The 26,075-nt window shown below is 46.0% G+C and overlaps 1 protein-coding gene across 1 annotated transcript; it reads left to right on the top strand.

Annotated features, from left to right (window-relative positions):
• Nucleotides 1–18,505: 18,505 nt before the first annotated feature.
• LRATD1 (LRAT domain containing 1) lies at nt 18,506–22,464 on the top strand. Its single transcript, XM_047746283.1, has one exon. It carries the CDS (start codon nt 18,506–18,508, stop codon nt 19,382–19,384), a length of 879 nt encoding a protein of 292 aa, XP_047602239.1. The 3' UTR covers nt 19,385–22,464.
• Nucleotides 22,465–26,075: the final 3,611 nt, after the last annotated feature.

Below are 26,075 nucleotides of genomic sequence, written 5' to 3' on the forward strand. Positions count from 1 at the left end.
ATTACAAAAGTTCCTTAACGGGTAGTGTGTGCAATGACCGTCCGTGTCCTAGAGACAGGACGTCGGGAGTACAGGGCTCAGTACTAAGGTCTTGCCTATCTGCATGGGGAGAAGAGGCAGAGTGGCCTTTCCAGGAGCCTCGGGGGGTGCCGTCTCACCCCTCAGCTCATTTGGACCTGACTCCCATCTTTGCGCAGAGCCTTCGGATCCCCAGCTGCTGGAGAGCTCACATTCAAGGTTTCTGAGCCCGTGCCACCTATCAGAGAGCACAGTGGGACTCGTGCTTGCATCTGGCAACAGGCCTATGTTCCAATCAAGCCCATTTGACTCAGCTAGGGGAAAAAACAGAGAAAGGAAGAAGTCTGTAGGAGGCCAGCTGGTGCGCCCCTCCCCTGCCGGCACGTGTCCTGCAAGCTTGAAGCATACTCGACATCAGAGGGTCCTTGACGCTATTTTATATACGAGCAAACTTCATTTAAAAACCTGGTTAAATCAAGAAGTTGGACAGAGGCCAGAAATCACCCTGTCAAACCCATTAGCATTTGAAAATGCAGAAAAGCCAGGCCCAGGGAGGAAAGGGACTGTTCAAGGTCGCACACTGTGCTCAGGTGCAGGTGCCAGTAATGAGGGCAGGTAAAGGAGGCGCTCGGCTGAGGTGAGGTCCTAAGGGTTTTACTTTCTGTTCTGAGCTGGCCAACCCAGTTGCCTCATACTCCGTTTTGATGAGGTTCTGGGAAACAAGCCAGCTAACTCGAGGGAATTAGATAAAGCAAAATAGAATAGTTCACTTTTTTCCCAAGTCCAACTTTGAGGCCAGATTTGAGCGATCCAGGCAAGGGGAGTTGGTCACTGTCCCCGCAGCCACACAGAAGACCAGAAGTCAGTGGCGTCGTCATCAAGAATCCCTCAGACCCACAAGACACTTTGTGGACCATTGTATGGTTTCCAGAATGTTCTCACAGGTGACCAAACATGACCCTCATGCAAGTCCCTGGAAGGGGGCGAGGCCGATCATTTTCTTCCTCATTTTTGAGGGAGAAACTGAGTTTTGATCCAGGATCATAAAACTAGTGGAGCTGGGGTGCTGGATTTTTATTCCATCCCGGCCCTCAGTGACAGGAGAGAAGAAAGTCTGAGAGAGGGTCACATGTGCTTCATGCTTTGCTCCAGGATCATGTGACACTGAAAATCTCCCAGTAGCTCCTCCCCGCCACGGTCCTGCTTTCCCTGGTTTCAGGCAAGTGTCATCGGTCAACGGGGATTGGAAGCAGATGGTTTAGCATCAGGAGGTGAACAGGAGCCTAAGCCTAGGTCACCTGCCAACGGCACTCACCCCACTTTACCACTTCATGGGGCATGTTTTCATCTCCCATCACCACAAGAAGGAGGCTGAGGACAGTAAAATAAGACAGGTTGTGAGAGAGAGTGCATTCCCATAACTTTTATGACAGTGGACTGTTATAACGGTTCTGTTTTATCATCGGTTGCTAATCTCTGACTGTACCTCGATGATACAGTTTACCATAGGTACGTATATAAAGGGAAAACCACGGCATATGCGAGGTTCATTCCTATCTGTGGTTTCAGGCATTTCCGAACATTCTGGAACATACCCTGTGTGTAAGGGGGGGGTCTACTGTACAAACAAATCCAATTGCCAGCTCTGTATTTCAATCATCTCTCAGTCATCTTTTTTTTAAAATTTTATTTATTTATTTGACAGACAGAGATCACAAATAGGCAGAGAGACAGGCAGAGAGAGAGGAGGAAGCAGGCTCCCTATCGAGCAGAGAGCCCGATGCGGGGCTTGATCCCAGGACCCTGGGATCATGACCTGAGCCGAAGGCAGAGGCTTTAACCCACTGAGCCACCCAGGCACCCCATCTCTCAGTCATCTTTATGTGTCCCCAATACTGAAGGAACTCGGGGCATAATCTGATTTTTTTTTTTAAAGATTTTATTTATTTATTGGTCAGAGAGAGAGAGGGAGAGCGAGCGAGCGAGCATAGGCAGACAGAGTGGCAGGCAGAGGCAGAGGGAGAAGCAGGCTCCCTGCCGAGCAAGGAGCCCGATGTGGGACTCGATCCCAGGACGCTGGGATCATGACCTGAGCCGAAGGCAGCCGCTTAACCAACTGAGCCACCCAGGCATCCCGGGGCATAATCTGATTTAAACACAATTTTACCCATAAAACGTTTTTGGAATCATGAAAATCAGTAAAGTATGCCATTATTCTAAAACTGTTCAGCCTCTAACATGGCATCCCTATATATCTGAGTCAGTACAGTTGAGCTACAGGTAACTTTCCGAATAACCTGGCACATTGCTCTCATTCTGTGGGGGATGAACCTGGCGCCAAAACAAAGGAGTTAACCTTCCCCACCTGACATGAGAAATTTATGAGAGCCAGGAGAAACTTCAAATCTCCTGAGTTCCATTTCCATGTTCACCCACCAACCGGCCCCAATCCCCTTGTCTTCTGTCAGAGCACGGCCCTACCTTATGTGTTCTTAGGCGGTTTGTACTTACCATTTTGTCAGGACTGATAAGTCCATCTTGTTCATTGTAACATTACCTTACTGAGCCCATCTCCTTCAGTAGCCTCCTGCCTGACACCTCCCCTCTCCTAGCATGAGGCCCTCATCCCCAAAATGTGGATAATCTGTGCCTCCTAGCCCCCAGCATTGTGAACAATAAACTGATATGCAAGTGGGAGAGGCTAGTGACCAGTATTTATTCTTGGATTTGCATGCTATGCAATCAGAGCGAGTACTAGACCTCTCTGTGCCTCAGTTTTTCTATCTGCAAAAGGGAGAGCTCCGGTTCCAGCGTCTAGTCTGAAGCAATGCTAGAAAAACATGCGCAGGTATTAACATAACCTAATCTCTTCCAAATAAAATGCGTTCTAGTTACCAATGTCCTCATCAATTAATCGTTACTATTCTGTCGATCTACATGTATTGATTCATTACCTATTCAACTCACATTCATGTTGCACCTACTGTATATGCAGCACAATGAGGAGAAGTACGAGGAAGAAGCAACAGACCCAGTCCCTGCTTCAGGGAGCAGATAGTTCCCAGGCAAAATGACAGACAATGTGAATAAAACAAAATGACACCACGGGGCGCACACAAGCATTCCAGGAAGGTCAAGAAAGTAATGTCTTGTTCTTAGATTAATCCATTAGGAGGAAAACCAGCTCGTGTAAGGGGGGTGGTCAGGACAAGGGTCTTCCCTTACCCACCCCCCAGAGCAGCTGGGAAAGTGCAGTAGTCAGGCATGGGGGTGGGGAGGGGGAAAGAAAGAAAGAAAAAGAAAAGATGAACTATTTTAAAAGCAATCATCATATGCATCATATGCAAACAGATGCACACATACATATCATACAACAAACAAATGCAGAGCCTGGTGAAGATCCAGAAGTAGGTGTGCCCTGCTCCGTGCCATTTCCGCAGGCATCCAGCCGCGGGGGGCTCTCTCTCAGTCCACACTGCAAGGCTGTGTATTCTGGCTCCAGATTCCTGCCTCTCCCATTTACCACCCACACTTTCCTGAAGGCCTGCATCCATCCACAGGAGGCCAACAGATGAATCCAATGTGGTCTCCTGAAAAGCTCCTTAAACTGCCGATATCTTGCCCCTGCCCCACCTCCGCCGCCCTCTGCCCCCATTCTGATTCAGTATTTCTGAAAACCAGGAATGTGGGTTTTAAGGATGTTCTCTGATTGGTTCTCATGGATACTCCCGGTTGACACCCATAATGGAGTCAGAGCCTAGTTAATTCATTAACTCGAGAGCGGTCCCATAAGAAGGCATGTGTTGATTCAAAGCCACCCAGAGATGTCAGGGTTAACAAAGACATCAGGGCTAAGCCAAGGCTCCAGATTCCCAGGCAGGTCCAAGTGGCCCTGGTTAGCACCACAGAGTGGACAGAAGGAAAAAACCCAACTCTCCTAGTCCTTCTCCCTTCATTCCAGAAAGAGGGTTTGGGGGGGGGGTATATTTCAAAGCATAATAAGCATATACTTTCCATAATCAAAAGAGAGAATTCTTCTAATGGGTGGAAACTAGACTTTTGGGAACAATCACTTTGTAGTGTTACAGATGTTGAATTATAATGATGTACACCTGAGACATAATTAAAAAAAATTTTTTTAAGATTTTATTTATTTTATTTGAGAGAGAGAGATACAGAGCGCATGCATGAGCTGGGAGAGAGTTAGACCCCCCATCCCAAGCAAAAACCCCTATGCAGGGCTCAATCCCAGGAATCATGACCTGAGCCAAGGTAGATGCTTAACTAACTGAACCACCCAGGGGCCCCTAAAAAAAAAAGAATATTTACATTGAAGTATAAGTACACTGTCTGTACTACATACACTTTGGGAAATATATAAATATTTCCATTATGTCCAAAAATATGGTTAATTTTTAAAATATTATGTGGATTCTAGGAAAGAACGCATATCTTCTGGGCGCCTGGGTGTCTCAGTTGGTTAAGCGACTGCCTTCGGCTGAGGTCATGATCCAGAGTCCTGGGATCAAGTCCCACATCAGGCTCCCTGCCCCATGGGGAGTCTGCTTCTCCCTCTGACCTCCCCTCTTATGCTCTCTCTCACTCTGTCTCTCTCTCTCTCTCAAATAAATAAATAAGATCTTAAAAAAAATAATAATACATTATCTTCTACTTGGGAGGTGTAAAGTTTGATTTGGATGTTAATCTACATTTATACAAATAAAACAAGTCTATAATTAAATAACATACACATATAAAAATACATACATATTAATGTGTATATATTTAGAAATATTACATGTTTTCTCTATTACTACTGGATTTTTCATGGCCTTATTGATATAAATTAATATCTGCTTTCTACTCATTTTTGTGTATTTCCCACATTTCATTATGTATTATACTTTATTTTTTGCATAAAGATTATTAGAGTTATAACCTCATTGTGTGCTCTCCTTGCTTCATGAACACCTTTTGTCTCATATTACACTTTCTTTGAAATAAAAAAAAGAGAATTTAGTTTCAACATGCAACTTGCATTTATTTTTTTTTTTAAGATTTTATTTCTTTATTTGGCAGAGATCACAAGTAGGCAGAGAGGCAGGCAGAGAGAAAGAGGAAGGGACTCAGGCTTCCCGCTGAGCAGAGAGCCCGATACCATGGCTGGATCCCAGGACCCTGGGATCATGACCTGAACTGAAGGCAGAGGCTTTAATCCACTGAGCCACCCAAGCGCCCGGCAACTTGCATTTAAAAACAAGAAAACACAAACAGAACAGAAAGCACTGTGTTTCAAATTTTCTATTGAAACCAGCCCTGTGAATTAGTTGAGGGAGAAATTCCATTCTTATCTCAACCTAGGAGAAGATGACCTCAGGATTTCGTAAATAGCTACTGTCATGCAGATGGCATTTCTCCTTTGCTTTTCTCTCATGTATTATTATTTGTAATATTTCTAAAATCTCTTTTGAGATAATAAACTTGAAAAATCAAAGTCCCATGGATGCCCAGGGTTTTTGTGACAAAACAAATAGCAGGGCAGGAGGAAATTGTCAGAGTCTCATTTTAGTTAAAACAGCTCATTCTCATGAAGGTCCTCAAGGGCAGAAGACAATATATACACATTTCAAATTGGTGGCATCACATCAAAACAGAGATATTAAGGGAAAATGCAGTAAAAGATTGTGCTTCACACAGGTGAGACTAGGAGGACCCAGTCTCACTGGCAGCATCACACTTAACATTCTGGCTGAGGTCGGCTTTCCTGCGTCCCTCAAAATAATAATAACAATAGTAATGATAATAATAATACGGCAGGTACATGCTTACTTCTACAAAGAATGCTGATACTCAGAAGGACAAGTTTCATTCCCTTTCTCTCTTTTCCACCCATGAACGCAAAGGATGATTCAGTAGAACATGACTAAGTGAGATTCTCAATTCCTGGCTAATGAACATTGCTCGTTCTCTGGCCCGAGGAAACAAATCCAGATATAGAGGACAAGGCATTAATTGAGAGGAGGTAAATATTAAAAAAATAAAGAAAGAAGGAAAGAAAGAAAGAGGGAAGGGAAGGGAAGAGGAGAGGAGAGGAGAGGAGAGGAGAGGAGAGGAGAGGAGAGGAGAGGAGAGGAGAGGAGAGGAGAGGAGAGGAGAGGAGAGGAGAGGGGAAGGGAGGGGAGGGGAGGGGAGGGGAGGGGAGAAGAGAACAAAAGTGGATGGAGCTGTTGACACTGGGTTTATCACTTTCTCTCCCATCTGAGAAAAGTCTTTTTTCACCAAGCCATCAAAACTTTTCAATTCCATTAAAAAAATATTTATTAAGAACCATGAGAAGTATAGTGTGAGATTTAAAAAAAAAGAGGGGGGTGCGCCTGGGTGGCTCAGTCAGTTTAATCTCTGTCTTTCGCTCAAGTCATCATCCCAGGATCCTGGGATCCAGCTCCAGATCGGGCTCTCTGCTCAGGCAGACCCTGCCTCTCCTTCTCCCTCTGTCTGCTGCTCCCCCTGCTTGTGCTCTCTCTCTGTCAAATAAATAAATGAAAAGGATCCCCAGTTTGTACCTGCACCATAAGAGACACCAAATACTGGTGGTCATATTGGTCAGGATAGATGGTGCTTCGCCACATTAACAAATTGTTCCCCAAATCTTGGTAGTTCACCACAAGTAAGCTTTTGTTGTTGCTGGTTTGGGTCACATACAAAATGTAACTAAACGTTAGTTATTTCTCTTTGGCAGTTCTCTTGCTTGGTTCCTTCTGTTTTCAATCCCACCACTTTACAGCTCCTCCTTCGAAATGCAGGGACAGAAGAGGTGGAACCTGGGGAGTTCTCAATGCTGTTCCCTGCCTCAGGCCAGACAGAGGGGACACATTACATTAGCTCTTGTCCCCACAGGTGAGGACTAAGTCACATGAAGTTAAACTCTAACAGCAGGGAAGCTGGAGATAATCTTCCTGTGTCCCTGGGAAGAGAGATAGTAATGAGAACACAGCGCCATTATCTGCCCCAGAAAAACAATGAAATGTGGTGAAGAATCCAATGGAGCAGAGGGCAGCACCATTCTGAGTGGCTGGGAGTTTTCAGAGGTCAGAACATTGTGATCAAAGTTCTGAAGACAAGTCATGTCATGTATTTGAAGAACAGTAAGGAAGCGAGGCCTGCTGGATGACCGTTAATGGAAGACAGCTACTCGGAAGCAGCTGGGGGACTCATATGCTGCAGAGCTATGAGCTGTAGGACAAGGAGTAGAAATAGTTTCTCGTAAAGCAACTTGTGGTCCGTGAAGCCAGTCTGACCAGGTAATCCCAGGCACGACTCCAATGTCTAATCCAGTGAGCCGTAAGGCACCCAACTCATCCCATTATCCCCATTACCTATATAGTTGCTAATCCCTACTGATCCACATCCTGTGGCCATCTCATAGCCCCTATGTCCTCACCACCTCTATGTCCCCACCACCTCTGCCTTATGCCAGGCCCTCAGGATTGTTTACCCACTGCCGTGGACTGAATGTCTGTGTCACCCCAGAATTCATGTGAAAGTCCTGATCCCCAGTGGGATGGTATTTGGAAACAGAGCCTGGGGGGAGGGAGAGCGCTCATGACAGCATTAGTGCCCTTCGTAAGAAGAGACAGGAAAGGCTGATTCTCTCTCTCTCTTGCCCCTATGTGACTACACAGCAAAGAGGCAACTGCCTGAAAGACAGGAAGATGTTCTCACCAGAACCTGACCAGGTGGGCACCTTGATCTTGGACTTTAAGCCTCCAGAACTGTGAGATATAAATTTCTTATGTTGAAGCCAGCCAGTCCATGGCATTTGTTATAGTGTCCTGAGGGGCTGAGATGCCATCTCTGGCCACAGCCTGGTCAGTGATCTCTTCACCTCTGGCCCCTTTCCTCTTCAGTATGAACCTGATGCAGCAGACCAGACAGGACCTCGTAACACCCATTCCTAAATAGTATCACATAAGGATCTCTTTCTGATGTGCTCATGTCTATCTCACATTCTTCCAACACTGAACCGCATTGAGGTTTTCTGAAAACATCAAATTTGTCATGACTCTTGAGCAATTCTATATGGTGTTCCTATGAACTGGAAGGCTTCACTCCTTCCTGCTCAGAAAAATCATGTCCGTCCTACACAGCCTCTTCCTGATCCCTCCTTTGGTTAATAATTCCCTCCTCTGTGCTCATTTTTACACGCTTCTAAATCTTTTATTGCTCTTGTTTGTTGGCATTCACTCATATCCTGATCAGCTCTCCAAGTTCAGTGTGAACGCCACTGCGAACAGGAAATGTGCCCTCTTCACCTTAACCCAGGCCCAAGCCATAGGTCTGGTTCAGAGCATAAGCTCAATAAATACTTTTAAGGGGCACCTGGGAGGCTCGGGGGGTCAAGCAACCAACTCTTGATCTTGGCTCGGGTCATGATCTCAAAATTGTGGGACTGAGCCTCGAGCTGGGCTCAGGGCTCAGTGCTCAGTAGAGAATCTGCTTCAGATTCTCTCCCTCTCTCTGCCACTCCCCCAGCTTGCACTCTCTCTCAAACAAATAAAATCTTTTAAAAAATTTTTATTTTTTTAATTTTTTGAGGTTATTTATTTATTTATTTATTTGTGTGTGAGAGAGAGAGAAAGAGAGCGTGCACACAAGCAGAGGGAGCAGTGGGCAGTGGGAGAAGCAGGCTCCCTGCTGAGCAAAGAGCCCGATGCCGGACTTGATCCCAGGACCCTGGGATCATGACCTGAGTGGAAGCCAGATGCTTAACTGTTGGAACCACCCAGGAGTCCCAAAAATAAATGCTTTTAAATCAAATGTCAAGTTAATATTATGGACAGTATCTAAGGTATATTTTGGGCCTAATATTCAGGTTTAACACTATGATCTCCAGCAGAATAAAAATCATTATAATAGATTAGATAGATCTATTATTAGAAAATATCTATAATAGATAGATTAGAGGGTTATAAAGGAGGAATACGGAGAAATAAAGTACTTTGGACTCAATAGGGCAGAGTTCTTTAATCACACCTAATAGTTATTAAGACCTTATTCTGGGCCAGACACTATGCTAAGTGTTTTGATATATTATATCTCACTTAATAGTCACCAAAACCTCTTAAGGAAAAATACTCTTATTAATCATATTTTGAACATGAGTAAACTGAGGCACATGGCCAATATGCATCTTGCCCAGGGACCCACAGCTAATAAGAGTGGAGCCAGGATCTGAATCCAGGCACTCTAAGATGGGATCCACACATGAAAGCTACTCTCCTATGATAAGAGGACAAGCTCGGATATTAAGAACAAAGGCAATGACACAGAGAGCAGTTAGGACATTAAAGCCAAAGGGATGATGGAATGGAGCAATGAGACATGCACACATCATGTTCCTTGCCCTCGATAATTTAGAAATAGGCTGAGTGTGTGTTAGCAGGAGTGGAATGCTAAGTATGTGTTTTTAAATAGAAACCATACTTAATTAGCAATGTACAATGTCTGTGGTTAGATCCAAACTTTTGATAACTAAAATAAAAATAAATAAATAAATACCTCATCATGATATATATAATTACCAGGCAAGGAAAACATAATGAATCAGCCTTGGTAGTTACAGCAAAGCGCCAAGACACCAGAAGGCAACGCCTAGAACAAGTGACATATCAATGTAAGTGGTTACTTTACACTTTACTGTTTTAAAATAAGCACTTTCCCCCTTTTACTAAATTCTAAAGCATCTCTACCTGTTATCAACATATTTATGACAGGTTTACTGTAGATGCCCTGCCCTGTGGCATAGGTTGTATGGGGAATTTAAGTGGGGAGGGAGACAGAGTTCCTCTGACTCACAGGTGCTATCACTCTCAGTGCAGTTCGGTTCAACAAATCCGCATTAAATTTCCACCCCGTAGTAAGGAAAGAGCTCAGAAATGGGGATTCTGCTGGGGGTTGGGGTTCAGGGGTCATCACAGATACAGTCCGGCTCCTAAAGAGCTCACAGCCTTGCAGTCATATAGACGGGGAACAAGGCAATGTCAATGCCACAGGGAAAGAACAGGGTTCCATGACAATGCTGTGAAGGGCCCTCATGGCAGGCTCGGTAAGTCTCGCAAGGCTGCCAGGAGGAAGCAAATTTAAACTGAGACCTGAAGAACGAACTCTCTTGCCAGGGGTAAGATGGAGAGAAGAATCTTAGCAGAGGGAACAAAAGCAGCAACCTGAGAAAGAGCAAGGAAGCAGACAAACAGGTGAAAACAATGCTGGACTCGGTAAGGCTGAAGCGAGCAGCAAGAGCGCGGGCAGGAGGAGAGGACGTGGAGCTGCGAAGGGCAGTATCCCGGGGCCACGTGGGGGCTTTGGATGTTCTCCCAGCATCCATGGAAAGTGACAGAGGACCATATGGAGAGCAGGGCAGGAAAGGGACCTAAAAAAATGTACGCTTTACAAGTCTCTCTGATTACAGTATGAGATGATGGTAGGAACAACAACCAGGTCTGGGAAAACAGTTAAGTTGCTGCAGCAATTTTGATGGGAGTTCCGGCTGACTTGGGCCCAGGGGGGCAGCACAGAAACGGACTAATGTGGAAAGATGAGAAAGCCATGCAGGGGAAAGAAAGCCCAGGAGTTATATGGGGGCCTGAGGGTGAGGACGAGGTTGGTGCCCAGGCATTGGCTTGCAAAATGGGGAGGGCAATGGTGCCTACCCACAAAAAGACAGACCAAAAGGGAAACAACAGGTTTCCCTTTCCCTTTCAGCTTCATCCTGCCCTTCGGGTGTCTGTGGAACAGCCACAGTACGGGCCTCCCAGGCTGTTGGATATCTGGATCTGCAGTTCAGGAGAGAGACGGAGCTGGAGATTCCCATTAGGGAATCATCACAAAGGAATACGATGCAAGTCAAAAAGCAGACAAGATTATGCAGTGAGAACGCATGGAAAAGACAACTGGAGTACGGAATCCTGAAGAAAGCCAGTATTGAAAGGACAAGGTGAAGGAAAGGAGCCCACAAAACTTCGTAAGAACAGCCAGAGAAGTTGGAAGGAACCCTGGAGAGCGAAGTACAGTAGGAGGTGAAGAAAGCTCATACCTCAACAAGGAGGACGTAGTCTTCTGTGCCATGTGCTTTGGGGCGGCAAGTAAAATAAGAACCCCAAAGCATCGGTCACATTCCGTGCCAGTGGGTCACCCCACAGCCTATTAGAAAAGCGAATTGGGGTGGGTGGCAGCAAGTGCCTCAGCCTGACTCTTGATTTCGGCTCAGGTCATGATCTCCGGTCACGAGATCCCCTGTGTTGGGCTCTGTGCTGGGCATGGAAGTTGCTTGGGATTCTCTCTCTCCTTCTCCTTCTGTCCCTCCCTAGCCCCCCATCCTCTTTCTTTCTCTCTGGAAAAGAAAAAGAAAAAAGGGAAGGGAAGGGAGGGGAAGAGGAGGAGATAAGGGAAGGGAAGGGGAGGAAGGTAGGAAGGAAGGAACGAAGGAATGAAGAAAGAAAAGTGGTTGCGCTGGGTGGCTCAGTCAGTTAGGCATCTGCCTTCAGCTCAGGTCATGATCCCAGCATTCTGGGATTGTCCCCAGAGTCAGGCTCCCTGCTTAGTGGAACGTCTACTTCTCCCCCACCCCACTGCTCTTAAATAAATAAAATCCTAAAAAGAAAGGAAGGAAGGAAGGAGAAAAGGAAAGAAGAAAAGAAGGAAGGAAGAGGGAGGGGGGAAGAAAGAGAGAGAAGTGGGGGCTGCTGCATGGAGTTTAAACAGCAGAAGAGAGAGAACCCTCAGCTCTGCCACACAGCTATAATAAGACTTTTTAAAAACCACTTGACTTCACACACCTTTGAATGCCAAAGGATACATTTACCAGTTTAGTCTACGCAAGTCTAAAATGAGCCTTGCTTCTGTTAGAGACAGACTACAGAATGCCTAGAGAATCCACTTCCAAGTATTTATTAAGTGCCTACTGTTCCAGAACATCACTGTACCCAAGAGAATAAGAATCATTTCTTCCAGGTGAGAAGCGTTTGACCGGTGACTGCCACACGGCATCTCGAATGCTTGGGGAGACTGTTCAAAATGCAGATTCCCGGAGCACATCCCAACGTTAAGTTGCACTAAATCCGGGGTAGAGCCTGCAAAGCTGTACTTCTACCAGGCTCCTGATGATGCCAGAGAACTATCTGGAAACCCAATACTGCTTATCACGTAATAAACCTCCTCATGCACGACGGAATTCAGAGCATGAGCGAGGTGTTGGGGCACTGCGATGGGTGAAAGCTGAAACAGAAACAAACACCGACAGCTCAGAAAATAAAACCATGACCGTGGCTCGTGCACGCATTGAAGCGGGCAAGGCGTATCTACTTAGAGTGTCCTCTGCACCAAACCCCAGGCTCAAGCAAAGGGATTATAAATTTGAACTGGATTCGGAGCTTTTCTTCAAATAACTCTCAGTCTATTAAGGAAGAAAGGAAAGAAGATCAACCAATGATTCTAGTTCAGTTCGATCAGTATTTTGACATCTGCCACGTTCGTGACCAGTATTAACATGGTCCTCTGGGAGCATAAAGGATGGTCTCCATCAGAATGGGCGAGGAGACAGACACATGGGAAGGACTAATGCTTGAATGGGTTCTACATTTTGATGAGCAGTTAGATGAGGATGGCAGGGAAGGATATTCCAAACAGGAAAAAAGGAGCTCTACCATCACTATGCTATGGAAGTAGCCCTATGCAAATGCATATACTCTCCGAAAATTTGAAAAGAACACAAAGAAATGATAGATACTGAGACACCTTTGTATAATCCACATCCAAGAGCCTATTAAGGCCACAGATGCTGAAAGTTTTGTCCAGAGAACCCTTAGGAGTCTTTAAAGGCAAAATGATAAGAAGCCACTGGAAGAAACTTCGGTAAGAATATCAAGTTATAAGAAGGAACTAGGAAAATGTGACAATGTGGAATCCCAACCTAGAAGAGGGCCCGTAAGAAGGAATAATAAGTTAGATCAAGAGCGGTTAAGGGGAAGCTGGATTCTCTTTGGTCCTAGTTGCAAGGAAACGACCCTGCCATATTTGCAGTCAAGAGAAAAAGTAGAAGGCAGGTAAGTTAGTCACACGGAGGTGAATTTAGAGGAAACAAATAGTAGGGAGATGTCGGGCAGTACCTAGAGAGACAGGTGGATCTGTTGTTGATTTCTTTAAATTCTGGGTGATGGATGGAACGCACTGAAGGGGATCTTCACGGTGAGAACAGACACTAAGGGAAAAAGGGAAGGGGGATAAACTACTTGTTCTGAGAGAATTCTAAAACAAAGAAGAGTATACCTACCAGGATAGCTTCCTACTCTAACAAGCAGTCACAAAAATTTTGGTGGCTTAACTCAGTAAGATTTATTTCTCCCTCACATCACACTTGGATGAAGGTTGTCTGAGAGGAGAAATTTCCTTCTCTCCTTAGTTGTTCAGGAAGCCCTGCCTGCTTCCATCTAGAGGTTCTGCCATCTTTTAAATTCTTGGAGCTCTACCAAGGATCCTCCATCTATGACCAAACGGGATGAAACAAATGCACAGAAGATCATGGTAGTGGTTTTACTTTCAGAGGCCAAGCCTGGGTGTGGCTTACTAAGCCTGCACCCTCATTCTGCTGGTCAGACTCAGCCAGAGGGTATCCAGTGAACTGCGTGTGAGGCAGGACATGTCCTTTAGCTGTGCACCCAGAGGAATGGAAATGGGGTTGGTGAGCCCACGGTACTCTCTCTGCCCCAGACGGGCACAGAATGTTCTTTAGCCAAGATCAGGGTGATTAAGCTGAGAGCCTAATGTAGTCAAGGACAGGAGAGGGGACAGTTCATGAAAGACTAAATGCTAAAGTAGGACATACAATTAAAAACAGAAAAACAACATTCTTAGCAAGCAATGATGTCAGAGAATAAACATTCCTTCTGTTCTTGGGCCAATTTTAAAGAATGGCAGTTTGACCCAAGGACGTGGTCAGCAAAATTTGGGGAAAAGCCTTTCATGTGGTGCTAAAGGAACCACGAGGAGAAGAAGAACAAGATGACGGCAACAGGGCAGGCTATATACATACACACATATATGTCTGACTCCTAATCACTCCTCTGCCAACCCTCTTCTGTACATTTTCCTCACACAAGAAAATGCTCATGTACAAACAATTCAAAATACTGCAGGACACAGGATGTGATCGGCCCCAGGGCTTGCACACAGAAATCAATACAGAGCATTAGATGTTTAACTAGTCTCGGGCTAGACAGGGCTCTCGCCACTTAAGAAAGAAGCAATCCCACACCCCCGCAAGGACAGCCTTGGACACTCCATCTCAGGTTAGCTTTTTCCTGGGGCGACAGACAGACAGACGTGGGCAGTTGTCCTAACAAGCAGGACATGGGACCCTCTCCCCTCTTCCACCAATAACTTTCAGAATAGGCAGCATTTACTGAAAGGTCACTATGTGCCAGGCACTCTGTCTCGCACAATGTAAACGGGTAGATACTGTATCATCACATTTTACAGACAAAGAGACTGACTCCCAGAAAGGTTCCGTAACATACTCAAAGTTATCCAGATGGAAAATGTAGGAAAATGCAATTAATTGGCTTCCAGAATTTGTGCTTTTGATGACTACATTTTTCTTTTGGAAAACTGTATTTCTTCAGTGTAAAAAGGCAGGATGGGGTGAGGAGTGATAGACAAAACAATGATCAAACAATACTTTGTGATGAAAATAAAAGTTAGGTTTTCTGATATTGGAATGAATTGAGTTGACTGGCCTACTTCTTACTTTATTATCTTTGTCATTGCCAAAAGGCTACAAAGAGGAGATCTGTTTTCCTTCTTTTACTTGAACTCCTTCTTTTCCATACCTCAGAGCCAGTGTGTTCTGCTTTATATTCCCAGGTGGGTTCTCAGGCTATTTATTCTCTTTTGTGATTACTAAAGCTGTAAGCTTCTTACTCTGGCAGGAGGAAGATGGGGAGAGGAGGTCCAAAAACCTGCATATGGATGTTTTAAACTTTTGACACTACATCTTGAAGTCCTGACAATATTTTTTTGTTCATGATCCTTTAGAATGTTGGGGTGCTAAGCAAAGAGAAACAACTTACTTACTCTCTAGTCTGGAACAGTCTACAAGAGGCCAAGTAAGACCAAACATGGCATCTCAGCAAATATGCTATAAATGTTTGAGTATAAGATTTTTTTATAAAAATTTGTTATTATGTTCAGTTAGCCAGCATATAGTGTGTACAAGATTTGATCTTGGGATGGACAAGAGATTAAGAGAGAGAGAGAGGTTATTCAACACCAAGCACTGAGCTACTTTGAATGAGCTCATCTCAGACACCAGTGATGAACCCTTCAGATACTTCCTCCCAGAGATCACTAAGTCCAGTTTACAACCAGACCAATGACTCACTTCTTGATTTCTGAAGTCACTTGTTTAGGGCCAAACAAATTGTTTCCTATCTATAGAGTATAAAAAAGGTCACCACAATCTGTGGCCAGTTCCAAGGATGGTAACTTGTATTTTTATAACTTGCACATTGCCAAATTTCCAAAAAGATATATGTACATCAAACATATGCAGATGGTCATTTTGAAACCACTTCTTCCAGCAATACTTATAAAGCATGTAATTTTGAGAAATCACTGCATTTGGAGCCTATGGGATATACAAAGACATTCAGAAAGCAGTCTGACAATACTTAAGAATAGCCTACAAAAAAAAAAAATAATAATAAGGGTTTTTATAATGTGCCATCAGTCCTCAGGTAACTTTTCTAGGACACCAGTTTTCTCACTATATGCAACAAGATTTTATTACTCAATGAACAGTAGAGCCGGGTTACAGAGTGGCTCTGGAGTCCCACAGGCCCTCCAGAGATTTCTGGCACTGGGACTTGGGCCCAGCTTCCTCCTCTGTGGCAGTGGGCGGTATGAAGATGAAATCACCCACTTAAACCTCCTGGCATAGTGCCTCCCACTGACAAGTTTTCTATCCTTATGATTGCCGATGGAATACTGTGCAGACAGCATTGTGAAAGAGGTCCAGAACACAAAGCCCTGTAGCAGGCAGGCCAATCCTTAGGCATTCACTTTGTAAAGAGCAAGAAAGTCAACACAAATTTGCAATTAAAAACAAAAACAAAAACAAACAAACAAAAAAAGTAAGAGCTCTAAGAGTTCCTGCCAGCTACCAAAGGGGCACAAAAAGGAAGCCCTGGGGAAAGAGAGTAAGCTTCACGGAAAAGCTTCAGGAGGCTTCTTGAGAGTAGAACCAGATCTCTAAGAACATTTCAAGGCTTAGTGCAATACGCTTTTTTAAACTACTGATCTAGAATTTCATATGTAGGAAAGTTCCCTTTCAACATCCAATATCCAGAACTCACTCATTCATTAACTTTCCATCCAGAAATGCAATCGTTAATTACTGCTGGGCACCCTTATGCCACAAAACCAAACAAAAGCCCTAGGCGAAGGCGGCTCTCGGGGCTTGGCTGTAGGCATTTGTGATGGTCTCTTTCATAAAAAATCGCAGCCCCAAATCATAGGCCCAATTAAAGAAAGGGCTGGCCAAGGCTCCGATTTTTCAGTAGCATTTGTCAAAGGTGCTCCTTTTAAACCGGGCGCCGGTGCTGGGTCAGCAGTTTCACAGGGATCGGAGATGAACCGAACATCGTAGAACAATGTGACAGGCACGGGTGCCGGCAGGGAAAGGTCTGCGGGCAGAGGATCTGCCCAGGGCCGTCGGTTCCCGGGGCTCCCAGCAGGGCCCAGGTGCCCGTCTCCGACAGTGTCGCTCCCCGCCCCGGGCCGCCCTCAGTGGCGGGGTACCCTGGGGGTCTTCTCCACCCGCAGACTCAGCTTGGTCGCTGGAGTCTGCACTCCTGAACACGGAACTCGGGCGCACCGCCGTCAGTCTGGATCGGCTCCTTAAGCTGCGCGGGTGAGGGACGAGGGTGGAAGCCCGCAGCGGCGCCACCCACAAGCGCCGCGCCCCGCGCCCGCTCTCCGCGGGGGCTCACACCTCCACTCCCGGGGGCTGTGCGCGTTCTGGTGCGCGGTGGAGAGGGCCGGGGCGGAGCGCGCACGGGAGACCCGCCCCTGCTCCCCACCCGCTCTCGCGGAGATTGACGGGGCCTGGGGCGCCCGTCCCAGCCAATGAGCGCGTCCCGGGGCGGGCCCTGGAACCAGCTGCTCAGGCTACTTAGAGTCTCGGGCTCCACTGTAGGAAAGCAGAACGGAGTCGGGACTGCCCGGGTGGACCGGGCGCCCCAGCCAGCGCGGACCGGCGGGCGCACGGGCATCGCGCCGGGAACAGCACCGCACCGTTCCGCGCGGGGCAGAGCGGAGCCGCAACCCCACAAGCCGCCCAGGACTCCCTCGCCATCGCCGCCTCCGCAGCACCCATGGGGACCAGGAGACTTTAAAGGAGTTTGGGGTTTCGGGAGCAGGGAAATCACGGGTACGGAGAGGCGGCTTTCTTTGCCTTCGAAACGGTTTTTCTTCGTCCGACTGTTTGGACCCTGTGCCGGGTAGGAGGGAAAGGGGTCTTTTGGCTGAAAGTGGACCTCCCTACACAACCCGCACCCGCACACAGGCACCGCACTAGCTTCCCCCATCTTTCCCTTTCCTCTTTGTTAGGTTATTTTAGACAGAATGGCCTCGCCCTGGCGCAGCCCGAATGGCTCTGCTGGGGAGAAGGCAAGAGAAGTGAGGGGCAGAGTGCACCTGCTTGTGTGGGCAGGTGTGCCCGGGTGCGTGGGTGTACGTGCACTGGCGAGCGTGCGAGCGTGGGGTTAGAACTGTGTGCGAATGTGGGGATCTGAGTGTGTCGTCGCGGAGGTTTAACATTGTGTATGTGACATTATCACACCGATACACCAGCCAGCCTGTCACTGTCTGGACTCATAAGTGAACAAAATTTTGCCGGTGTCAAGTGAGTGTCTGCGAATGTGTCCGATTGTCATTGTGTGAGGCGCTGTCAGGGAAGGAGTGCGACCTAGCGCAAAACTGAGAGATGGGCTGGCGAGGGTGGGGACAGAAACGTGAGCGCAGCTTGCTCCAAGCTCTGAGGCCTTAAGCGCCCCTTCTTCCTTTCAACCTACTCCTCGGTCCATTCCGGGGTGTCCGTCTCCCACGCTGCCACCACCAGCGCTGTCCGCCCCACTGGGGCCCCGCATGCCTTCCCGCCGCTGGCCTTTCCTCTTGTGGGAGTTGGACCGGGTTCCAGGACGGGATCCGAGGCTGTGGTCCCGGCTTCCGCTCTCGCCCCAAGGAACGGCGGCTTCTGCACCTGTCCTGCCGCTGGGGAGGAACGGGTGACTCCAGTGCCGGTGCGTAGGCGGGCGGGCAGGTCCCGGGGGCCATTGCACGTCCTGGGGAGGGGCAGCCCGACTCTGATGGTTGTCTCTGCTTCTCTGTGCTTCCGCAGATCCCCGCTCCTGGCCCTCGCCTCGCCGCGTCATTGATGGGCAACCAACTGGACCGCATCACCCACCTCAACTACAGCGAGTTGCCCACAGGGGACCCGTCGGGGATCGAGAAGGACGAGCTGCGGGTCGGGGTCGCCTACTTCTTCTCGGATGAGGAGGAGGACCTGGACGAACGCGGCCAGACGGACAAGTTTGGCGTGAAGGCCCCCCCGGGCTGCACTCCGTGCCCAGAGAGCCCCAGCCGCCACCACCACCACCTGCTGCACCAGCTGGTCCTCAACGAAACTCAGTTCTCCGCCTTCCGGGGCCAGGAATGCATCTTCTCCAAAGTGAGCGGCGGCCCTCAGGGCGCCGACCTGAGCGTCTACGCTGTCACAGCGCTGCCCGCGCTCTGCGAGCCCGGCGACCTGCTGGAGCTGCTGTGGCTGCAGCCGGCGCCCGAGCCGCCCGCCCCCGCCCCGCACTGGGCGGTCTACGTGGGTGGCGGGCAGATCATCCACCTGCACCAGGGCGAGATCCGCCAGGACAGCCTGTACGAGGCGGGCGCGGCCAACGTGGGCCGCGTGGTGAATAGCTGGTACCGCTACCGCCCGCTGGTGGCCGAGCTGGTGGTGCAGAACGCCTGCGGCCACCTGGGCCTCAAGAGCGAGGAGATCTGCTGGACGAACTCGGAGAGCTTCGCCGCCTGGTGCCGCTTTGGCAAGCGGGAGTTCAAGGCGGGAGGGGAGGTGCCGGCTGGCACGCAGCCCCCGCAGCAGCAGTACTATCTCAAGGTGCACCTGGGAGAGAACAAGGTGCACACGGCCAGGTTTCACAGCCTGGAAGACCTCATCCGCGAGAAGCGCCGCATCGACGCCAGTGGTCGCCTGCGAGTGCTCCAGGAGCTGGCCGACCTCGTGGACGACAAGGAGTAGCCTTGTGGGGGGCCGCCTGCTCCTCTGTCTCCCCGCGCCCCCGCTCCCTCCCCCGCACCCGGGCCTCCCGGCCGGCGATCCACGACCCCCCCGCCCACTCGAGCGCCCTCCAGCGGCGGCCAGTGCCCAGCCTGCACCCCCGCACCCCTCCGGCAAGTGGCAGGAAGTCTCAGGAACTGGCCCCGGGACCAAAGGGCAGCTGCGCGTGCCCGGCTGAGCCCCCCGGTGGTGGCGACGGTGTTGGGGAAACGCAGCGTGCGCTCTCCCCTTGAGTTGTAATGGGGGAAAGGAGAAAGGGCTGAGGGGAGTAGGGACGTGGCTTTCCCCGCGGGTCACTAGTCCGTGACTGTCACCCGACCTACTGTAAAGGGAACAATCACCACCCCCAAACGCGCACACACAGACCAGTCGGAGGTGAGAAATGATCTTTTCAGGGCACAGTTCAGTGCCTGTATGAATGTGTCCCCAGACTGCAGGATTTCCAAGAAATCCAGCCTGTCCCTTTAGGCACTTGTGAGTAATGCCACCAGCGAGCACTTCGCGACTCCGGGTTATCCCGCGGCTGCCCGGCACTCTTCCAGCTCTCCAGCCCCAAGTCTCCTGACATTTTATTCCAGGCAAAGCTATAGGGTTTGCTTCCAGTCCTTTCCACCGAGGGAAGCGAAAGCCACCCCCCACCCCCATTTGCCTGTGAGTCGCGCTAGCTGGCAGCAGGGAAGCCTTTCTGGTCCCGAGAGGAAAATGGCGCAGCTAATTTGGTGAGGAGCGCGGGCCCCGCCCCCGGGAAGGAGAAGGTTCACCTGGTGTCTGGGAACTTGAATTTGTGCAGAAGGTCGCTTGTTGTTCTTAACCGCAGATTGCTCCCTCCTTGGGCTGCATTTCAAAAACAGTCATATTTTTTAAAGGGTTGGAGGAGAGGGAGGGGGAAGACATGGCAACATTCCAGAAACCAGCATTATTACAGCACCATAGCCAGTATAGTTAGTTTGGCTTTTCCTAACATAGATATCTTAGAAGGCGGGGAAGTGGAAATAAAGTTTTAAAAGTGGGAGAGCAGGTTTCCAACTATGTCAACAAAGCCTATCGTGTTGATGTTTTTATTGACCATTTTAGCAACATGCTAATAAAATTTCAAATTGAAATTTTTATTTTCATGGCTTTAATCCATGATAGTTTAAATACTGGGGGCCATTAAGAGTGGACTTAGCTAAGAGCTTAGCTAACATTGCCTTTTCACTCTATTTTTCTCAAATCTTATGAGAATTCTGTTTTTGAATATTGTAGTTAATTTTTTGGCTTGAATGGGCAGCCCTAGTAATGGTGAAGTTGTTAATGTGTATATTGTACTGAATTTCTGTCAGTTAAGGGGTTTTACTGCGTTGGTGGAAAGTGCTAGCAGGTTCCATGAGGTTTCTTTTCTCCATGTTGTATACCATTACTATTTCACATCTGTATTTCTATTTTTCTCCCTCTCCCCTTGACGTCCTTAAGAAAGGAATCCAGAATTGGTAGCTTCCCGCCCACCTCCTTTAGCCAGTCCCACAATCCATTCCTGAAAAACAGAAAGGACTCGAAGGATCAGGGCAAGTATGTCTTTTCCAAAAAAAAAAAAAAAAAAGAAGAAGGCTGTTTGAAGCCCCTTCCTTGGGCAAGGACATCCCAACTCCAACTTCTCTCCCTGTGCTGCAGCCCCGCCTGACTGTTACTTGATTCCGTGTTAGACACCTAGAGCATCTATGTCCCTTGCTAGGGGATTTGTCAAATAATGGTGTTTAGCTAATTGTTGCAAGCAATTGCATATTGACAGCTGCGATTCAGTTGGTTGGCAAATATGGCCAAAGCCAGTTTCTTGGCATTTCAAAAATAATGCAATAAAAACTAGTCGAGGTTAGCTGAGACTGGAAATGCCTTTTTCATGGTGAAATGATTCATTTTTGGGTGTTTTTTTTTTGTTTTTTTTTTTTTTTTTTTTTTTTTTGGTTTCCATCTTGGATTCATTCCCTGATCTTGAATCAAAAGGTCAGATCAATGAAATATGAACTAGAGTATTTTTCTTAAGCCTATTGAGTGATTTATTTTTTAAAAAATGTTTAAATGCATATGCTTTTCTTTCAGCACATACAACAGCAAAACTTTTGTAATAACTAACTTACCTTTGCATGTATGGAGAACTGAAAGCCACTTATTTCCCTAACTTACTCTTCTTTCAAATAGCAGATGGCAGATCATAAACCGAAATTCTTTATTGTATCTACCCTCTCCACATTCTTTACTGTGCCCCCTCCTACTGTACCTTGGCTCTCTGCTGTATTAAACACTATCCTAAGTACTTGCTCAGCAGGACTCCTTGACATTTTGTCCTCCACCTGTCACTCAGAGAGTGCGACTCGAGCAAAAGAAATGAGTCAGTCGGTCACACCTAATACTAACATTTATTTCCTCTGATGGCACATAATCTGATTTTTCTTTTACCGAGAGGGTCACTGTAACAGCGCTGGCTTAGCAGCTTTATACTTGCTGGGACTAGACTAGTGGTAAAAATAAAAGTTTGGCAGTCAAAGCAGCATTTATTCCTGTACTGGTCTGTTAAGGACCAGGTTGACAAGACTTCTACAAATTTACAATAGGAAAACACTCGTTACCAAGGGAATTCCCGGTCCGGTCCGTGTTAGTAAGAGCCAGTGGCAAAATAATTCAGATTACAGTGCATCATTGAGAGGATATTAACAAGATACATCTTGATCCCCCAAAATAGTATTTTTAGGGCATCATTAGCAATGTCAGTGAAACCAAAAAGGTGGAAGTTCCCTTGGGAGATGGCATGGATGGACTTGATTTTTATTTTGAGTGAATGTAATATCTCCAGATTTTATCAGAGTTTTAAAACTTAAAGCCAGAAGCCTCCTAACGTTTTCACAGAGGTCAGAAATTTAGTTTTGGTTGTAGTTCTCCAGAGAGCAAAGCTTCCTAAGACCTTTCATGATGCTGAATATGGCTCAGCTGGAGATCTGGGCTGTGGGCCATCTGGAATAGAGGAAAAGACCCTTATACATCCACGGTGACTCTAAAAAGCAAACTACTTAAAAAAAAAAAAAGCTAGGGAGGAGGAGAGAGGATAGGCATATTTTAAACAAAACCAGGCCCCAAAGTGTATTACTTCATTAAAAAAAAAAAAATCCTGTGGAAACGACATATATAACATTTATTTTTTAAAAATTTAAGTATATCCATGAGCCAAATAGATACATATATATAGATATATATAGTTACTCGATGTTAAAATTTTAAATCCCAATCCTGACTTCTTTATATGAAAAGAGACTAATAATATTTTCTTATAGTTAACACTTGTGCCAGATTAGAACAAACACAGAAGCAGCTGAAAGTCCAACGATGTTACATGATTTTACTATCTTTTTTTTTTTTTAAAGGTGGGGGAGCGAGGGAGAAAGAAAGGGAGAGAGAAAGAGAACATGCGCAGGAGTGGGGGGCCAGGAGGGCAGAGGGAGAGGGAGAATCTTATTCCACAAGGAGGAGTGTGGAGCATTACGCCCGGCTCTATCGCCGGACCCTGACATCATGACCTGAGCCAAAATCAAGAGCCAGCTGCTTAACCGACTGAGCTACCTACCCAGGTACCCTGATTTTACTACATTTTAAAAAAATTTGGATGTTTATCTTCCTCTTTGTGTCATGTTTCTATGCTGAACACTTTTGTCTGAATATTTTGTCTTCAGAAAAGCATGCAATTGGTGTTTACAAAATGATGAATTATCTGAATAATCAGTATATCCTAACAGACTTCAAACATTACACCTGATTGATTACCTAGTTTCATGTGTGCTTTCAACATCTTTCAAAGTTCAATGTCTTAGTTATCTAATAAATGGAGCAGGGTAAAATTTCAGTGAAATTAACACTAACTACAAAAACATAATACAACAACCTAATTTCCTTTTATCTATAATGCATACCCTCAAAGCTTCTGCTTTCTCGTTTTTAAACAGATGAAGAGAATCTTGTTAGGTTTGGCTTTCAGAGAAGACTTCCATGTGCATAAAGGGTCTGCGGCAGGTGAGAACTACAGGCTTGCAAGTTTCCTGAAACATTAAGAATTGTTTTTAGAAAATGGTTGTCTAATACCCAACTTGACTTTTTTTGTTGACAATAGCCATTTTCAGGACAGATACGATGTATACACATACATACATTCACAGGCACATCTACATGTATGTATACATTTACACATACACACATGTACATCTATGTACACATACACGTATGTATACACATTTACATATAGATACATATCTACGTCCACATATACATTCCTACCTATAGCTAATAATTATGTTTTCATTCAAAGATGGGTATAGATGCAGGCGCACATACCGACTGTTTAGAACCAAATGGAGAGTTACTGAAGACTTAAAAAAACAGGAGACACTCTCGGGGTCCTCACAGCTAGTGAGCAACCCCACAGCAAGGCGAGCCATGCCTGAAACTGAGCATAAACAAAAAGAAAATGTGGGAGTTGCAGTTAGTTTTAGTCTCAATTTTAGAAGGGTATGTTCCTTGTTTCTCTAACTAAAAAGACCTAAGATTCAAAGGAAAGCTGTGAAGATAAGGAAGTAATTACAAAATAAGACACAAGATGAAGTGGGAAAGTTAGAATGTGATAAAATAAACAAATGAGCTTTTCAATGGGGAACACCTGTTTTCTCACCAAAGCCAGGAAAACCAAGATCTTATTTTCCAACCATTTAATAACTTATAAAATCTCCTTGATTTCATCAATCACATGTTCTATGTTGACCTCATTTGAACTTGCAATGGAAGAGATTTAGGTATTTGAATACGTTGGGGGAAAAGGAAAGATAGTCTTCTATGCCTTTGTTGCTGGGGGGTGCGTTTGTGACTATTGCATTCATTGGCCGCACCCAATGAACAGTGTCCGTGCTGTGCGGTGCGGTCGGTCTCTCTGGTTGACAGTGCAAGGCACACAGTAGATGTTCGGTAAACACAAGGCCAAGGCATCCTTCTACCTCAACTGTTCTCGGTGATACCTGATCACTGGGAAAACCAGAAATCCCACCACTCGGCTTCTCTACAAGCAAACCTAAATTTCTCTAATTGAAATTGGCAGCTTTTCCCACCTCAGAAGAACCACAAAAGTGTAATTTATGAGGCTTAAGACTGATCCCAGGTAAAAGGTATTCTGAATATTCTGTTTACTAATAGGAAAAAAAAAAAAAACTATCAAAGAATCCAAAGATAAAATGTTCTCTTGTCATCTGGCCAGAAAGAGGAAAGCAAACTAATAAATAACTCTGACTATACCTTCTCATAACTTCATCTCTCATTTACATCAAGGGGAAATTTTTCTCACATGAAATCATAATATTATTCCTTTAGAAAGAAGCTTATTATTAAACCTCTTGCTAAGAATTTTCTTCAGTTCTTCAGTTATGTAGGGGAAAACCTACCAGAAGATGAGCTTAACTCTCTGGGAAAATTAGATTTGAGGGAGTTTGGTCATGGTTGTTTTTCTAAATAAATGTTATTCATTTTTATATATAAAATAGCCAAATAATGGCTATGCCCATTGGCTTTTACAATCCAATTACTTTTTTATGTGAACATGAGTTCTGAACTTAATTTTGTCCAAAGGGGAGACGCTTGTAAAATATTAGGTGTGAATAGAGCCCGTGTCCTAAATTTCGAGCACAAAATAAATGCCTCAAAAGTTAATCTGAACTATATTCAGTGTTCCAAAAAATAGGAGATGATCATGTGAGGCTACTGCTGATGTGCTTTCCAAGAAAATTCTTGCCATCAATCTATGATATAGACGTTAATGTTCTGTTCATGCCATAATGGGAAACTTGAAGGCTTCTCTGTTACGAGTATACTGATATTTGCTTTAACAAATACATTATTATTCTAAACTCAATCATTTTCCCCTCCAACAGTTCTGTGACATGCCAGCTCTTTGCTCACTGCCAAACCCCTTGTTTTCAGATTCTCCTGGGGAATGAGCAAATCTGGGGGGATCGTACTGACAATGATTTTGTAAAAACATCTCCCAGCTCTTCGGCACATGCTTTGTTTTGTCCTGCTTTCTGCTTCTCAGTGGAATTGTCTGCTCGGGGTCTGAGCCAGAGAAACGAAGACTCTAGGGTAGGATTGCCCAACTGTGTAAATAAAAATACAGGCCAATCAATTACATTTCAATTTCAGATAAACAAAGAATAATCATTTTGGCATAGGTGTATCCCATGCAATATTTGGGCCATACTTATACTAAAAATGATCTTTTTATTTGAAATTCAAATGTGACTGCAAGTCCAGGACATTAACTGGCTACCCTACTCAGGGCAGACCCTTACATCTCTAAGAAGCCAGAGACCTCTGATTTTTTGGAACTGACAAATTAAGGATGCATCCTCTATCCACATCATGGAAGTATATTCTCAGATTGCTCATGTGTCTTTTAAGGCCAAAGCCAGATTCAGGTCCAGAAACAAGCACATAATCCAGGAGAAGCCTCAGAGGGAAGAGTTCACAGGCACAGTCATCATTGAGAGAGTTGGTTGTACGTTTGTGTGGATGGGAATGGGTGTTTCATGTGTGTCTATTCTCATACTCTTTTGATTATATTTTATAGGACATGATGAATGTTTTTAAACAT

The sequence above is a fragment of the Lutra lutra genome, chromosome 9, assembly GCF_902655055.1.
Source record: "Lutra lutra chromosome 9, mLutLut1.2, whole genome shotgun sequence".
Classification (NCBI taxonomy): Eukaryota; Metazoa; Chordata; class Mammalia; order Carnivora; family Mustelidae; genus Lutra; species Lutra lutra.

Bases quoted from the DNA above. Each gene is read 5' to 3' on its own strand.
- LRATD1 (XM_047746283.1), top strand. From the start codon at position 18,506: ATGGGCAACCAACTGGACCGCATCACCCACCTCAACTACAGCGAGTTG.